General features: G+C 50.1%; 1 protein-coding gene across 1 annotated transcript in view; it reads left to right on the top strand.

The window, feature by feature from the left end:
• The window catches only part of MN1 (MN1 proto-oncogene, transcriptional regulator), a 53,254-nt gene that overhangs the window by 1,914 nt on the left and 33,082 nt on the right, over positions 1-18,258 (top strand). Inside the window, exon 1 of the mRNA XM_026447975.1 lies at positions 1-2,228. This exon is cut by the window's left edge and continues 1,914 nt beyond it. Within this exon, the coding sequence (XP_026303760.1) occupies positions 1-2,228 (2,228 nt within the window). The remainder of the gene's footprint in view (positions 2,229-18,258) is intronic.

Below are 18,258 nucleotides of genomic sequence, written 5' to 3'. Positions count from 1 at the left end.
GCAGCAGCAGCAGCAGCAGCAGCAGCAGCAGCAGCAGCAGCAGCAGCAACAGCAGCAGCAGCAGCAACAGCAACAGCAACAGCAGCAGCAGCAGCAGCAGCGCCAAAACGCGGCCCTCATGATTAAGCAGATGGCTTCGCGGAATCAGCAGCAGCGGCTGCGCCAGCCCAACCTGGCTCAGCTAGGCCACCCCGGGGACGTGAGCCAGGGCGGCCTGGTGCATGGCGGCCCGGTGGGCGGCTTGGCTCAGCCGAACTTTGAGCGTGAAGGCGGCAGCACGGGCGCCGGGCGTCTGGGCACCTTCGAGCAGCAGGCGCCGCACTTGGCGCAAGAGAGCGCGTGGTTCTCAGGTCCGCACCCGCCGCCCGGAGACCTGCTGCCCCGTAGGATGGGCGGCTCGGGCCTGCCCGCTGACTGTGGCCCGCACGACCCCAGCCTGGCGCCCCCTCCTCCTCCCGGTGGCTCGGGGGTGCTGTTCCGGGGCCCTCTGCAGGACCCGATGAGGATGCCCGGAGAGGGCCACGTGCCCGCGCTGCCCTCACCGGGCCTGCAGTTCGGGGGCAGTCTGGGCGGCCTGGGTCAGCTGCAGTCGCCCGGGGCGGGCGTGGGGCTCCCCGGCGCTGCTTCCGAGCGCCGGCCCCCGCCGCCGGACTTCGCTACGTCTGCACTCGGGGGCCAGCCGGGCTTTCCGTTTGGTGCAGCGAGCCGGCAGGCCACGCCGCACAGCGGTCCAGGCGTGAACTCACCCCCCAGCGCGGGAGGGGGCGGTGGCAGCTCCGGTGGCGGCGGTGGCGGGGGTGCCTACCCGCCTCAACCTGATTTCCAGCCCAGCCAGCGCACCTCGGCCAGTAAACTGGGCGCGCTTTCGCTGGGCTCCTTCAACAAGCCCAGCTCCAAGGACAACCTGTTCGGCCAGAGCTGCCTGGCTGCGCTCTCCACCGCTTGCCAGAACATGATCGCCAGCCTCGGGGCCCCCAACCTCAACGTGACCTTCAACAAGAAGAACCCGCCCGAGGGCAAGAGGAAACTGAGCCAGAACGAGACGGATGGCGCGGCAGTGGCCGGCAACCCGGGCTCGGATTACTTCCCAGGAGGGACTGCTCCTGGGGCCCCAGGAACCGGAGGCCCATCCGGGACCAGTAGCAGCGGCTCCAAAGCCTCGGGGCCACCCAACCCTCCAGCCCAGGGGGACGGCACCAGCCTCTCCCCCAACTACACCCTGGAATCCACGTCGGGGAATGACGGCAAGCCGGTCCCCGGGGGCGGCGGCCGGGGACGGGGTCGCAGAAAAAGGGACAGTGGTCACGTGAGCCCTGGCACCTTCTTTGACAAGTACTCGGCGGCTCCGGACAGCGGGGGCGCACCTGGGGTGAGCCCAGGGCAGCAGCAAGCGTCAGGTGCAGCCGTCGGGGGAAGCTCCGCAGGCGAGACGCGCGGGGCACCGACGCCCCACGAAAAGGCGCTCACGTCGCCATCCTGGGGGAAGGGGGCTGAGTTGCTCCTGGGGGATCAGCCAGACCTCATTGCGTCCCTGGACGGTGGGGCCAAATCGGACAGTAGTTCACCACACGTGGGTGAGTTCGCCTCGGACGAGGTGAGCACGAGCTACGCCAATGAGGACGAGGTGTCGTCCAGTTCTGACAACCCCCAGGCACTAGTTAAAGCGAGCAGGAGTCCCCTGGTGACCGGCTCGCCCAAACTCCCTCCCCGTGTAGGCGCCGGGGAACACGGACCGAAGGCGCCCCCGCCCGCCCTCGGCCTGGGCATCATGTCTAACTCTACCTCGACCCCTGACAGCTACGGCGGCGGTGCGGGCCCGGGCCATCCGGGCACGCCGGGCCTGGAGCAGGTCCGCACCCCGACGAGCAGCAGCGGCGCCCCGCCACCCGACGAGATCCACCCCCTGGAGATCCTTCAGGCGCAGATTCAACTACAGAGGCAGCAGTTCAGCATCTCCGAGGACCAGCCTCTGGGGCTGAAGGGTGGCAAGAAGGGTGAGTGCGCCGTCGGGGCCTCAGGGGCACAGAATGGCGACAGCGAGCTGGGCAGCTGCTGCTCCGAGGCAGTCAAGAGCGCCATGAGCACCATCGACCTGGACTCTCTGATGGCAGAGCACAGCGCTGCCTGGTACATGCCCGCTGACAAGGCCCTGGTGGACAGCGCGGACGACGACAAGACGTTGGCGCCCTGGGAGAAGGCCAAACCCCAGAACCCCAACAGCAAAGAAGGTATATGCGCACCCATTTTCCTCTCACTTCCCGGGTGACCCGCCCCATCCCCAGGGCAGGCCTTAGCCTTCGCGCCTTGGGGTCCTTTGAGGTTTGGAGGGCACAGACCCTCCTAATCCCCAACTAGGAGCTGGTTATCCCACGTTTGCCTACACCAAGGGCTGTGAGGACAGACCACCCCCCCACTGCCCCCAAGCCCCCCACATGCTGCCAGGTAGATTCTAGTGCCACAGGGTGGTAAAAACTTAGATGGCAGCCCTTTGGGAATCTTGTAGAGTACACCGCACAACCTCCCCCACACCCCCAGTTTTAGCTGAGTTGCCCCTTCCCTTTCATACTAAGACCCTTCCCCACCCTCAACATTTAGGCAGGTTCCACTTTTTAGCAGCTGTGTGCTGCCTTCCCTGGCAGGACACCTGGGAAGTTGTGTTAACGCCTCCCACCTTTTCCTAGTTAGTCAGCCTCTAGCTCTAGTTCTTTTAGGTGCCAGCATCTTTAGAAAAAAAGTTACCAGCCCTGGTGTCAGCAGCATCACTCAGAGGCAACGCCTAATTTGACATTTGTTCCTAATGAATAGCTATTTGTCTCTTCTTAACTATCAGCGTTTCATTGAAAAACTGGAGACCTGTGGGGGTTGAGGAGTCAGGGAACCTTTTCAGGGTGCACCTCCTTGACATTTGGTGGGGTTGGGGAGGGGGAATGCTGGGGTGGGGTCGGCTTGGCAGAGACCAGACCACTCAGTCAGGACATCATTTGTGTATGGAGATATGGATATATGTTCTTAAGACACAAAGGATCCGTGTTTGTCAATACCTCGCTTGGCTTTGGTGACAGATGTCCTGTCCCAGCTTTCGTTTGCATTCTAAACACCCCCTTCCCACCAGGCCTGGAGGCCTTTAAGGTGGGAGGGGTGGGGTTAGTAAATGGGCTGCCATTCCAGTTAAAGTAATAACAGTTCTCTAACCTAAGGATGACTGGGTTGCCGTAGATATTTATTTTATCTGAATGGAGCTTTAAAATGTATATATATATAAGGTGTGTGTGTGTATATAGGTGTCTATATAGGTATGTGTGTCTATATATGTATCTATATATATCTAATGGCTTCTTAAAATCAGGCAACATCATTTTTTTCTTTCTACCTCTTTCTTTTAAACTATAGTTGAATTTCCTTGGTTTCCCTAGACAGACTATCACCGTGGAACCAGTGGCTGACATTTTAACCTTGTTTTTAAAAATGTGTCCCCCCTCCATGCGATTCTTGCCCTCTTTTACAGTTCTTTCCTCCTCTGCCTTCGTTTCTCTCATCCTCCCCATATCCTGCCATGTCTTGACCCTGGATTTAAGGTGAGGGTGGGTTTTAGGAGAATGGCATGGGGGCTGGGGGAGGTAAGAGGAGAGGAGGCGGGAGTGGGCTGGGAGTTGGGTGGTTCAAAACTTGGGGCTTTCAAGGCGCCCATCCCGCATAGCTTTCCCGCTTAGGTTTTCTAATTCATGAATGCGGCCTCTCTGCTTTTTCTCTTTGTTCCGCGGTTACTGCCCAGCCCAGGACGCCCGGGACGCACTCTCTCATTTGAAGCCGGGTGTTTAGCATGCACAGCAGACGCTGCAGCCAGCATCAGCATTCTCCAGGCTTCTCCCAGGCAAGGCCATAAATTGGTTAGTTTGGGACCCTCAGCTTCTTCTCCCTTTTTTTCCCCTTTTTTAAAATCGAGTTGGACACAGCATCCTGCTTGCTCCCCCCACCCCTTTATTTTCTTGTACACAACATCTCGATCTGGCCCGATTGATCGATAGCTGGTTAGCACAAATCTCAGCCCCTGTCACTTCTACCTGGCCTGCCCTGGCCGCCCCTCCCCCTTCCCCTTCTCATCCTCCACCCATCCCTAGTAATTAAGAACATATTGGCCAAAATGAGGTGAGAAAAGTTAAAAAAAAAAAGGAACAAAACCCTGATTTAAAGAATCAATTTAAAGAAAAACAGTAGCACTTCATCTTCAAGTCTTTTAAAGGGCCTTCATCGACTGGGTGGACAGGTATAGGGTCATTTTAATGAGATTGTTAGAAAATGTCTCTCTCCATCCGCTTTCCAATCCTTCCTTTAGAGATGAAGATGCAGGCTGTGAATGAAGAAATGTCACCAAAGAAATGTTTTGTTTGTGTCATCATCACAGTCAGATGAATGAAAATATTTTTTGGAAACAGATGCTAGTCACTTAAGGGTTGATTTCCCCTGTAAGCTAAAGGAAGCCCTCCCCTGCACGCGGGCCGACAGGGACTTCCATCAGGGACCAGCAGGGCTGGCTGCCTTATGAGCACCAACAGGGACACCCACTTGACCTCCTTTGTTTTCTACTCTGTGGTATGGGAAGGACAGTTTCCTCGATAAAGCAGCGAATTGAGGTCAGTGGAAGCTTCTGTAGCCTTGGGGTTGCTAGTTAAGGCTTTATAAGGTATCTGCATCTGAATCCTGCTCCCTCACTGGTAGTAAATAAGGATGATTAAACTTTTCATTATGATAGCACCCTGTAGTTCCATCTGCACATGTTGTATAAATAGGTACACAGAGCTTTCTACAGGCCCCTGAGTCCCCTGGCTGAAAATCAGAGTGAAGTGTGCCACTTCGAAATAGAGACAGGAAAAAAAAAAACATAGCAAAATGTTCTGCTTTTCCTTTAAAAACATGCTCATGGTCCCATTAGCCTTGAGCAGTGGTGTCCAGTGGTTTCGAATAGACCTTCTCTAGGTACCAGTCCCAGCATTTTTTTTTTCTACCCCCCTTGCAGGCAAAGCCCATTTTTGTAATGATATTTTATTTTGTCACGCCGTAAAACATGCCAGTACTAATGTGATTAAATATTAACACCGTTTCTGAAATTCTTCGCTCCAATGACAAAATACTTGTCGGTATTTAACAAAACGATCCGTGCTCGGATTGGAGGGAACGAATAAGTCTTCAGAACTGCACAAGGCGTGCAGCCACTGGGACGTGCCCAGATTGTCTTATGGGCTTGAGATGTCCTTTGGAGGGGAGGGAACTTGACTGGCAAGTTGTCGTTCTCTCAAAGTCTAGGCCAACATCACATGGGATGATGATTTTTTAAACCAGGAAATCTAGCTAGTCTCTCCAAATCATGCTTCTCTTGACTTCTTAATCAACCCACCCAACAACTTTTATATAATGCAACTTCACCTCTGATCATGAGGCTCTATTTGTACAAAGTTGTGGTGGGGGAAGGGTGAGATTGTGAAAAGGAAAAAAAAGAAAAAAAAAACAACAACAAACCCAGCCTGAGTTTGGGCCTTTTCAAACATCAATTAAATTGGTGAGAATTACATGAATTTAAAAAGAGTTTGCAAAATCATCCACCTATCTTTGTAATGGGTGTGTGGCTATGGAAGAATTTCAATACAGAGAAGGAAAGATAATGATAGATTATAGATAATGCATATGAAGTTGGAAAAAGTACGTGTTCTCCCCTCCTGCCCCTTACAATTTTCAAAAGTTGAATTAACTGTATTCTGTAATACATTTATCCTTGCCAAACCTCCTTTCCCCTGGTAGCTCTATCTTGAAACTCAGGGCAGTCTTGAAGTACTCTTTCACATACACTGAAATGGGAGCAGTCTCAGTGCACACTCTGCAAGCAATCCTGCTCCTTTTGGAAGTATGATATTTTTACAGTGATGCCAGAGAAATTTTTGGAATTTCATGCTTCTCTCAGTGTTGCAGTCAGAACACAGTAACAGCACTGAGCAATCCTAGGCAGACATGATTTGAACATGGAATTTCTTTAGACATGGGGCAGACTTGGGGTTGGGGGGCAGGTAGTTCCTAGCCTCAGAGCAAAGCACTGTTTTCCTGAGAGAATTTTTAAGGCTCATTCGAACTTGTCTGGGGAAGGCAAAGAGCTTTGCAATCCTGTTTCCCTGTGAAATTACCCAGCACGAGTTGCATGCCTTCATGTGACTTTTGCGCCTCCGGAAGATGTAACCCAAAACTTCGCAGGTGTTAATAAGGGATAATGTAAACAGATAGGGCCCCCTTTGTGCAGCTGACGTTTGGGCCTGCCTGCTCCCTGGATATCCCAGGACATCAAACTACTGTTCTTTGATGCTTGTTTAATATTTCATGGCTGTAATAAACCTGTCTACTTTGCCCGCCTCCCGACATAAAACCCCAACCTAACACACATCTGCAATCATACATTTCTACTAAATATTAATAAAGGACAAGGATGTTTTAAGGGACTGAAGGCTGGCAGTGTTGAACTGGTCATGGTTTTCTACCACTGGGTTTTTCTGGCTGTTTTGATTTTAAATAGCCATTGCTTTCTAATATGCAAAATATATTTATATATTCATATATATATATGCAATTTTTGCAGATTGAAGGGCATTCCTCAAGTAGTATAGCTTTCTTTAATATGTATTCACTTAGATTCTTATGAGGCCCCTTCAGACCGGAAATAAGGAACTGTTGAAATGTTCTTCTAGTTTATTGAGGTTTCTAGGAAAGGAGTGAGAGTTAGTTAATCTAATTTCTCTTTCTAGCAATGAAATTCTATGATTCCTGATATGATTTTGTTTGCCTGACAGAGGCATTTAAATTTCCACAAAGAATCTTAATAGGTTTTGGAAATGTGGCTACTCTTGCCAAGAAGTTACTTGATACCTTGTGCTGATATAAAATATACATTTTTAATAAATAGTCTGGCAGGACCAGGTGAAATCAGAGGAGGAAAATTCTTCCTACTGTGGAAGGGCCAACTCGAGTGGGTCACCGGGATTTCACAGGATCTCCTAAACTCACTCTATGCTGGAAAATATAGCAGAATCACTTGTGACCCGTTTCTCTCCGCTTGAATGACAATAACGTCGGATTGTGTTCTTTGCCCAGGGAGTGATCAGCTTTGCCGAAAGCATTTAGGAGAGATAAATACTCTTGGTAAGGAATACCGTATTTACCTCTGTTTGGTTATTTTTAGAGATTAAAAGGCTGTAGCTTTATATAATAGGATCAAATGTCTGGGGAGTGTGTGGGAGCAAGCAGGCCTCCCAAGCACACCGCAATATAAAAACACCAAATCCTCTCATGCCAGAGGGGTCCTCTGTTTGTCGGAGGGGGTGGGGTTTCACCTTCTGTCCTTTTCTCACTGCCCACTGCTTGTTCCACCCAGTTCTTTGGTCTGGAGGGGCCGGGATCGCCCAACCTCATCATTTTGACTCAAGTCAGGATTTTGACTTGCCGACGATGTGTTTGTTTTAGGATGGTGTCTATATTTAGGCGCGTCTTGGGTGGACAGATTTGAGTGTGGGATTTGATCGCTCTTGGTGGAGATGTTGATGTATACATGAGTGCGTGATTGAGAAGAGGGACATTTGGAGGAAATTTTTCAAGCCTCCTCGCCTTCTCACACACACTGGAGCCAAATGAAGTGGTCTGGGGACCAGCTCGAAAGAGCACAGCTGAGGTGGGTGGAAGCTCTGGGTCTGTATCTCAGGGGAGCAAAGCAGGGCCCCATGCAGTTCAGCATGGGAAGAAGCGCCTCCCCCCCCCCCCCCGGCGGCCCGGAGGCAGGCACGGGAGCCGCGCCCCCCCCCCCCCCCCCCCCCCGTCCCATCCCGGCATCCGCATATATACATATGCATGGCCGAGTGTATTTCCATCCAATCTGGAGTCACTCCTCCAGTTTACCCTTAATCTGCTTTCTGAAGGCGAGCAGGGAAAGGAGCTCACCCTTCAGTCTCAATGGCCTTAGCTGACAGGTTCTGATTCTGTAAAGGACTGAATGAGCGTGAGTCCTAAAAATAGAGGGAGGATTTTGAAGATCCTAATTACGAAATCTCAGCCTCCCGGGCCTCCTGGGCTGTGGGTGACTTTGATCTGGAGTATTTCAGTAGCAGACACACGTCGCCCCTCGCTGGGTTTTGTGCGTGAGCGTGCGTGGAGGTGTCTCTCTGGCTGAGTTCAGCTAACACCAGTTTCCTGCCAGGAGAGGAATCTTTGAATCAGTGCCCCCTCCCCTTCTTTACTCCCCCCGGCATCTACCCCCACCAGTTGTGGGAAGCGAACGCTGCTTCTCATTTATGGAAATTCCTAGCCTTTATTGTAATCTTTTTGTACCAACGACGTGGCGGAGACGACGCTGGGCTTTCAAATTAGTCATGGTCCTGCCTGCAGGGACCCTCTGTGTCCTGATGCAGAACAGCTCAGCCACAGTCCCCAGCTCAGAGCCACCCAAGGCCCCGAGAAACTGTGAACAGGACCCAAAGGGAGAGATGGTTCTGGGATCCTGGCACATTGTGCCCGATGGGCCACCCCACACGAAGGTGGCCCTGGTTATTTCCTGCCATCTTCCAATGACAGGACAGCACACAGCCTCACCTGGGTGATCACCTGCTTTGCAGAGCATGGGTGAGATGATACCCTGCAAGTGTGCGCTTCGGGGGGCAAAACCTCCAAACTTATTTTGTGACCAGGATCGAGAAGCAGAGTTAAGTTTCATTTACTTGCGCGGGGAGGGACTTTTGAAAGGCATCATGTTCTCAGGATGTAATTATTATAGGATGCTGAGACCTGCTTTGTGTGCCGGCCTGCATTTTAATCAGCAGCCTCCGAGGTTTGAGCAGCCAGTGAAGTGTCTCCTCCCAACACGGTGTTTGCCCCTGGCACGGAGGGGAGAAACGGCCACGGGTTTCTCCCAGTCTTGAAATCCAAGGGGTTGAAGCTGGGTTCCTGATAGCTTCCAGTTTGGACCTGACAAGACCATATTGGACTGGCACCCTGGGTACCTCCTGAGTCAGGACTTGTCATAGCCACAGCATCCCAAATTGTCATTCTCTCTCGGCTGAGAAAGCTGGTGTGATTTCATAATCACCGCTTCCTTGTGAAGCCGGAGCAGAGAGAACTTTATAGTGATTGCATGGGTATCTTTTCACAATTTACGCATCATCGTAGGGATCCAAATGCCCTTTAAACATAAGGCAGTTGAATCTAGCAGTTTGGAGGTCTTAGAGCATTCGTAATAACATGCTGACTCTCTGTGAATGTCCCAGAAGGAGCATCTTCCATGGAATGGACTTGTCCAAAAAGGGAGAAAAAATTCCCCAATAAACATTCCCATATAAACTCACATTGTTGAGGGAAATCGTGTTTCTGTGTTCTCATCTTGAAAGCTCCGAGTCCAGCGAACTCACCTTGCCCTACTTCCCCTGGCGTTTATAGGATCAACTATGTGACCAGAAGCTTCCATCTTATTCCCATTTTTTATCTCTCTGTGGAAAATCTTGGACTCCCCCAAAATGTTTGCTTCCAGGGTTCTGCTCCTTCCGTCTATCTCTGGTTTCTTGGGCTGCAGTCTGAGTTACCTGTGCCAGTATTTGGTTTGGGAGATGCAAGGTGTGTTGGGAAATAGTTTAGGGAAACAGGGAGACCCTTTGGCGAGGGCATATTTGGGACCCATTGCTATGGAAGATCTTTGGAAAGTTGGGGACTTCAAGGATACCCACAAGAGAACCAGGTCTTATTTTTATCCTGCGTGTCTCAAAAACAATCTCCATAGTTACTCAGAAGTATATGGCCATGGTCATGTCTTTGGAGGAAATGTGGACTAACTTTGGTGCTGAGGCAAGAGACTCTTGCAGCTTTGTTTTTCCTGCTCGCTCTTCGAGCAGCCTGACTCATGAGAACTAAGTGGCCCGTCGATGCATTCAACTGTGAGGATTGAAAAGTAGTTTTTTTCTTCTCAGTGCTGAGAAGAATTTAAAGAGTTTGGGGCATGATGGTTTTGTTTGATCTCAACACTTGGGACAAAAATTTCCCTGGAGTGACATCGTCTGGGGGGGGGCGGTCTTTTTGATGCCACTCGTTTTGCATGGTATGACTGGGAGAAATCTCTCTGCGTCAAAGTTGAGGGCCCCAGTGTGCCTGGTCTGGTTTTCTTGGTTGTATTTGGGAACTCCTGGAACGTGAGATGACAGTTAATAAGTGAACCCCTCCACGCATGCGCACGTGTGTACACACGCGAGTGCGCGCGCACACACACACACACATACAGCTTCTTGCTCATCCAGTCATTCAGGGCAGGGTGAGGTGTCAAAAAGAAAAAAAAAGATATGACCCTTTTCAGTTACTGTGAAGCAGTGTTTTCAGACGCCCTTGGATCTTGGAACACAAGCATTGTTGAGTGATTGGCAGCGACCACCAGGAGTAAAATACTTCTGAGGGACCATCTTATGATCAGAGAAGAGGTGGGGAAGTCGGCAGAAAACCTAGCCTGCTTTGAAATTCCCAAAGCTCAGTCTTCCAGAGAAAGCAGGGGTTGGGTTGAGAATTTGCTGAGAAGTTAGTGGGTTCTTCCTGGTCCTTGTGTGCTATTTGAAAGCGTCCTTTTAAATTTTAGGGCCCCGATCCTAATGTGGACACTCTAGGTCCTCATTTCCGAATAAATCAGAAGGCAGAGAGAGAAGCACCTCCAATGAGGAAGTGTAGATGGAAATTGGGGTGTAGTGTATTTTCTCAGGATAGGGGCATGGCAGAGGGGCAGACGGGGCAGGGAGAAATGCACCGACATGAGTTGAAGTGTCGTTTACTGACTCGTGGGGTTTGCGAGTGGAAAATAATTTATAAATGTGGACATGATTTATAACAACATCATCTGGGCTAGGCTGAGGGTGTATGAATTACTTGGCAGCTGGTGTCGGCCATCACAAAGGACAGAAGGTTCTTGCCCAAGCTTTCCCTCTGGGGCCCGGGGCTCCCACATCGCTGCACATGTATGGGGGAAATAGATCCAGAGGACCAGCCTGAGACTGGATGAGCGCATTGTGGGTCTGTTAGCAGCAGTCAGGACCCGTTTCTGTTGAGTTAGTGGCCGAGGCAGGCTCAAAGGGGATGAAGACCCAGATGGGCCCTGGGTAGGTCAAGACCCAGACGTGCCTGTGGCCAATGCCTGCAGAGGAGCTGGTCCCTTGAGGCCCAGATATTTCCATAAAAGAGGGATGATGGTGGTGGGAAAAGGGAGTGACCTTTCCCCTGGTGATCCTATAAGGTGGCCACTAAGACTTCCCTCCTAGCAAGACCCTTCAGGGATGATCTTGGCTTTCACAGACCTTGTAGGCAGGTCCCAATGCCTTGAAATGCAAGCGTGCCCCGTGATGCCCTCCCACACAATATATATATTTGTCATTTTTCTGAATGGTAGGGAAAAAGGGGACCAAAGTAGTGACAAATCCAGCAAGAGGTAGATTTCCCTGACTTGAGATAAGCCAAGTGTGAAAAGGAGCTGGAGAAATTAAGAGTCTCCTCTTTTCACCCTTCCAGGAGACCCCAGGTCCAGCCTTCAGAAGCCCTTAATGCTTTTACAGCGAGAACTAATTGGCTAAAAACAAATTGGCCATTTTCATCCCCTGCAATGTAACTTTTGGCCGTTGTTTAGTATTTGAAGGAAGGGAGGTTGCGGATCAAAATTTGGCTTTTTAGAACAGGAGCAATTTCACGATCCTTATGCCATGACTATTTCTCTAAATTGTCTGGGCAGAAAGCTTTGAAAGACTTTTGCCAGGCTTTGCTTGCGTGCACACATGCACGTGCACGCGCACACATACCACATAGGCCTGAGAAGTCTTAATAAGAAATGAAAAAATAATTTTTCACCCAAGAAGAAGCTCATACAAAGTTTTGGCCTCGTTCAGTTTGAAGTAGACGCGTATTGATCCCCGTGCGGTCAATTTTTGCCGAATTTGTAATCCTGTTAGGCCTCTGGGAAAGGTATGATTAATTTACTTGTACATTTCACTATTTTGGGTCAGTTTAGTTAATAAGCATTTATTTTGTGCTCAGCGCCTGTGAAGCATTTTGCTGGGATTAGGGGTGTGTGTGTGTATGCGCACGTTTGTGCACGCATGCGCACACACGTTAATAGGGCCCCATTGCCTGGTGTAGAATAATGGTCACCAGTAGGCTAGGTTCCCATCACCTCCCCAGGACAGGAAGAGGAGGCGAGTGGCGCCTTTTACCATCACTCGTCCAGGAGGAGGGAGAAAAAGCCCAGTCGTTGAGCAAACACAGCCTCCCAGAGCCTTGGAGACGGCCAAATAACACGGGCTTCCTTCTGGTGCCTTGGTTCTCGGACCTTGAGAGTTTCCAAGCGTTAATTCTTAATTGCCTGGGAGTTGAACACTCGTGTGGGCCAGGTCTCTGCACGAGTGGACAATTGGGAATATTCAACCTCTTTGCAGCACCTTTTATGCCGCTTCCTTGACACATGGTAGTGGTGGTGGTAGGAGGATGTGTGTGTGTGTTTAACTTTTAAGAAATGCATCGTTTGACTTCCAAAGAAGGAAGAAAAAGTATGCATAAATCTCGAAAGCCGAGAAAAGGAAAAACAAAGCAAAACAGCCCTCAGCTTTGGCCTTTCCTAACACCGAGTCTCTAAAGGGGAGCATGTGTCATTTTGATGGTGCGAGCACTTCATCCCCGCTTCTTTGGGGGCCCCCCTCTTCCTCTCTGGGCTCCCCACAGCCTTCCTGTCTCTCTGCCTTCAGACGATGGGCTAAAATTCCACTCAAAAAACAACCATCAAAATGCCAGGGTTCGGCCAGAACAGTTTTTGAGAAATGGTGTCCTCGGCATCCCCCACCATTTGCTTAATTCCAAACTCATCTCGACGGTTCCCACCAAGGCCTTGCCTTTGCAGGGTGAGGGCCAGACGGAGTCTTTTCAGCGCTGAGCCAGTCTGCAATGAACTGAAGGCGCTGAGGAAACAGGCATTTGGAGAGATGAGGATACAATTTCTTTTTTTATGTGGGCCCGTTAAAGTCTAATGGACACTGGTGTCTGGCCTTAAATTTGGAGAGGGTCTTTATCTAACCCTTAAAACCAGAGTCGTTTCCAGTAATTACGACACCCCAGGCAAGACCACTAAATCTTCCAGAGGCTTGTCTGGATGGCCGTGGTGGGCCTGGGAGGGGCCATGGGGGGCACACCTGTTACCTGTACCAGCTATAATTATGACATTTCTAGACTCCTGGTTTTAAAGGAATAATTTATGGACTAGGTAACACCGGAAGAGAGCAGCCAGAGGCGTTCTCGCTCATGGCAGCGAAATTGCAAGAACCCCCACGCTCGGTGCCCATCACGGCCCCTGCATTTCCTTAATGAACTAATTTAGTTCCCCAACATTTGGTATTAAGTAAGTAGTTATTTTGGGAACCTAAGAGAGAAAGAGCTGGAAGACTTTAAAAAAAACTTTTTGGAAAAAAGAAAAAGTATTGCATTTTGAAGTTTGAGACGTCTTGGCGTCCAGGCTAAGATGTGGGGGAGGACTCCTTTGGTGCGACGTGGCCGGACGTGGCGAAGCGGCCAGCCCCATCCCTGCCTCTGTTTTTGCTTCTCGACAGAGGGGGTTTTTCCGTTGTCAGGAACGGCGGAGGCCACAACACCCAGACTCCAAGCAGTTTGTTTGGAAGTATTGTTTAGATTATTCTCGCTTTTCAAATTGAGAGAAACTTGGTTTAATGGGAAAATAGCAGTATTACTATCTTGGTGTGTTTGCTTTAGTGTTTAAAAATAGTTTGTTTTCATATCCCAAATTTCATCCTTTCCTTGTTTGCTTGTTTGATGGAAACCCGTGTGCGTGTTTGTGTGTGTGTGTGTGTGACGGATGCCAGCACACACATCTATATAGATGCAGGCGGTCAAATAGTTGCAATCGTCCAACCAAAAAATGATTGCAATTTTACATCTGGCTAAAGGGACTCAGACCATTTGTTTTTAACTTAAACCATCTTGTCCTTTCCTCCTGCATCAGCACGCTACTCCCCAACTCCCCCCTACCCACGACCCAGAAATATTTATTTCTTCCTTAAAAAAAGGAATGCCGGCCTGTTTGCTAAGGTCCCTGTTGGAAAAGATTTTCAGAGGTTATGTATTAAATGTGTTTGAGGGCGATTTCAGCCCTCAGCCTGGTTGTCCCAGTACTAATGGTAGCAGGGCCTATTACAGAGAGGCAAAGAATATTGTAAATGGCTTATGCAGAAAAACCATTTAGATAAAAATGCAATTTTCCCCTCTGCATAGAGTGCTAAGAATTAATAGCACATTCTTTCTAAATGGGTATTTTTATATTATATTTTCCCCCTAATGAAATTCTTTTCCCAAACAAGAGCATGTTTCATTTTAAACTTTAGAGTAAAATTGATCTGTTTTTAAGCCTGCAAAAACTGGTGTCCTAGTTCTCAGCAGGCCCCTACCTTCCCTCCTCTGCGTCCGAGATTTTTGACATTAGATTGTGCAGCGGACGGTAATGGCGGTTGTGTTTTTTGACAGTCCATCCACATTAAGGCTGAAATAGAGAGAAAGGCTGGGTTTGCCCACATTTTGGGTGGATTTGGGGGTGTTTGGTGGTTTCAACAAACAGAGAAACTGGTCCTGAAATCTGAGCTGTGTGCGCTCAGTCCTGGCCTGGCCTGGGAGGGGCTCAGTTCCCTGCTCCCGGGGAATGCCTGTGATCCCCTAGGTGCATCCCCTGCTCCTGGCTTCTGTATGACTGCTGGGTAGATCCAGGGGCCCCAGTCCTGCTCCCTTTATGTGACTTCTGGGAAAGGGGCTGCTTCCAGCTCCCGAGTACCCTCTGAGGGGCAGTTCTCAGGGGCCAGCTCTCTGCCAAGGCCTCTGTGGCCATTTTGGGAGGAATGGAAATTCAGAACTTCTTAGAAGGCTGACTTCAGGCAGACCAGCAGGAGCCTGCGGCGGCATCATCGTGGAAAGTCTTTGAGAGCTTGTTGCACTGGCCGCCACGGGCCAGTGTCTGCTGACCCAGTTTTCCCTGCCTGGGTGTGTGTACATGGAGATATTCGCTTAGGCGTCCAGACTTGACAGTGGTAGACCCTGTGACATTGTAGTAACTGAATACCTAAAACACATGCTTGTGGTTTTTCATTATCAATATGGCACTAACATGAAACTTTAGGTACAATTCTAGAATGGGAAATACCTTCTCCTGTTTTTTGTACCCCTTCCCTACAACATTTTCCAGTTGAGATAATGAACGCCCAGAGAGGGCAGGCAACTTGGCCAAGGTCACACAGCACAGGCACAGAGCCAGGACAGGACTATAGTTGACCCTTGGCCTTGGCCTTCCCTTCCTGCCTCTCGGCACTCTCACCTGAGAGCTAGGATTTGGTTTTATCTGCGTAAGCCTTGTGCAGGCCAGAGCTGGGTCTTCTTAAACTGGAGGCTTCCAAGCCTTTTCAAAAAGCACCACGACAGGGCCACAGTGTCTCACGCCTGTAATCCCAGCACTTTGAGAAGCTGAGGCGAGTGGATCATCTGAAGTCAGGAGTTCGAGACCAGCTTGGCCAACATGGTGGAACCCCCGTCTCTACTAAAAATACAAAAATGAGTGGGGTGTGGTAGGTGTCTGTAATCCTAGCTGCTCAGGAGGCTGAGGCAGGAGAATTGCTTAAACACGGGAGGTGGAGGTTGCAGTGAGCCAAGATTGCACCACTGCAGTCCAGCCTGGGTGACAGAGCAAGACTCAGTCTCAAGAAAAAAAAAAAAAAGGCACCACAACATACATCCCATGGTTGGTGACAACAGCCCTTGTTCCCTTCCTCTTATGGAGGTGGACATCGTGCAGGAGAGAATTCTTGACCTTGGAGAAGCTACAGTGGCATCATAGCCTGTCAGATGGTTGCTGTGGGCTTCAGTCCTGGCGTTTTGATTCTTCTGAGCTGGGCGACCTCGGGCAAGCCACTTCACTGCTCCCAGCTTTCTTTCCTCATAGATAAAATTGAAAAAAGAAAAAAAAATAGTGTGTACCTCACAGAAATATTGTGAGGACCAAATAAGATGTTTTAGCTAGCATTATAATTATGTGACTAAGGGCACAGGCTTTGAAGCCAGACTACCTGGGTTCAAACCCCAGCAATTCCAGTTCCTAACTGTGTGTCCTTGGGCAGGTTACTTAATCTTTCTGTTCCTTCATTTCCTCATCAGTGGAAGAGAATAATAATAGTTCCTGCCTCATGGAACTAGAAGGATTCAGCAAGTTAATAAATATATGAGTTGATACTCAGAAGCCTGCTTAACACAGAGAAAGTACTATGCCAGCACCAGGTTTTACTGAGCACTGACTATATACCAGGTGGTTCATAGGTAGGGCATCAGTGAATCGAGGAAGTGCATGGTGGCATTGTCGCTATTGTTTGTCCCATCTTGGGGATGAGGAAACGAAAGGCACAGATTGGCTAGCAAGTGGTGCAGGCTGGAGGGGAAACAGTGCCAGGCTGTACTTCAGGCACTTAGCCCCGGGCCTGGCACTGGGGACTTGCTCAGTAAATGTCACCATGTCATAGGGTGGGGCCGGGCTGGAACCCACTGCCCCTGCATCAGCAATTTCAGGCCTTACTATTGGGCTGGTGTGGGGCTGGGGAAGGGAGGGGAGGATTATATGTGCAGACCTTCTCCTTGTTCAGGGCAGTCAGACCCTGTGGTCTGGTCACAGCCTGCCACCATCAGGCACAGGTTCCTAGCAGCGGGATGGTAGTGCCAAGGTATTTTTTGCCACCCGACAGCTCTCTCTGTGCCCCTAAGGAACAGTTCCCTGATATGCATGAGTAATGGTAGGCCTTCTTGTGGAGGGAATCCGTGAGGTGAGCTGGTCCCCGGCTCCTGATTATTTTTGCCAGGAGCCCGAGTCAACCATAAACAGTCTGGGAGCCAGCAATAGAAAAATTAAACCCCTGCATCTGGCACCTCAGGTGGGGCCTCAGAAACTTGTCAGACTTGGGCTGAACAGAGATAGCAAGAGCAAGAGAGAGGGAGAGAAAGAGAGCTTGAGAGTGAATGAGCGTCCCTGCCCCCAGAGACAGCGGGAGGGTTTAGGAGGCAGACATGCACCTGGGTTCAAATCCTGGATCTGCCACTTGTGTGCTGTGTGACTCTGGGGAGGTGATTCACCTCTCTGAGCCTCAGTTTCCTCACCTGTTACATAGGTATAATTCTTGGGACCCTCTCAGAGGGTTGCTGTGGGGCCTGAGCATCTGGACAGGTTGGTGAGAGCATGGGCTCTAGAGTCAGCCGGAAGGTAGCTATTCTCTGTTCCCACGTAGGACTCTTGGCCATATCCGGTTCCTCTCTGGGCCTCAGTGTCCCTGGCTACAAACTGGGAAGAGTAACACCCTTCCCGCAGGGTAGTGGGAATGCTCTTCACCCAAGGGCAACGTTGCCCCCCAGGGCATACTTGGCAACGTCTAGAGACATCTTTGGTTGTCATGGTTGCAGGGAGGAAGAATGCTATGGGTCCCTGATGGGTGGAGGCCACGGATGCTGCTCAATATCCTACAATGCACAGGACAGGCCTCACTACTCTCCTTTCTAGCCCCAAATGTCAATAGCGCCAAGATTGAGCAACTCTGAACTACAGTGAATGATTGAGGTTATGTTCAAAATAATACTCAGGGCTGGGCATGGTAGCTCATGCTTGTAATCCCAGCATTTTGGGAGGCCAAGGCTCATGGATCACTTGAGCCCAGGAGTTCGAGACCAACCTGGGCCACAGAGTGAGACCCCATCTCTACAAAAAATACAAAAAATTAGCTGGGCATGGTGGTACACACCTGTAGTCCTAGCTACCTGGGAGGCTGAGGTGGGAGGATCATCTGAGCCTGGGAGGTTGAGGCTGCCGTGAGCCGTGATCACGCCACTGCACTCCCGCCTGGTCGACAAAGTGAGACCTTGTCTCAAAGAAAAAAAATAAATACTCAAACTTGCTAGACAGTATAGTCTATTTTTGAGAGTGTTGGCATATTTATTCATTCAACAAACACTCCCAAGCACTTAACCACATGGAGATGCTGTTCTAGGTGGTGGGATGCAGTGGGGAGCAAGACAGACAATGCCCTGCCCTCATGGAATTTCCATTCTAGGAGGGGGGCCAGAATGACAGACAACAGAGAAGAACGCAGAGAATCAGAAGAGGGGATGTGTGTGAGAGTTCCTAGTCTGGGCCACCAGGAAGGTCTC

Source organism: Piliocolobus tephrosceles, chromosome 19 (assembly GCF_002776525.5).
Source record: "Piliocolobus tephrosceles isolate RC106 chromosome 19, ASM277652v3, whole genome shotgun sequence".
In the NCBI taxonomy this organism is placed as follows: domain Eukaryota; kingdom Metazoa; phylum Chordata; class Mammalia; order Primates; family Cercopithecidae; genus Piliocolobus; species Piliocolobus tephrosceles.
Note: the sequence above shows the minus strand (reverse complement) of the source record. Positions and strands in the feature narration are given on the sequence as shown.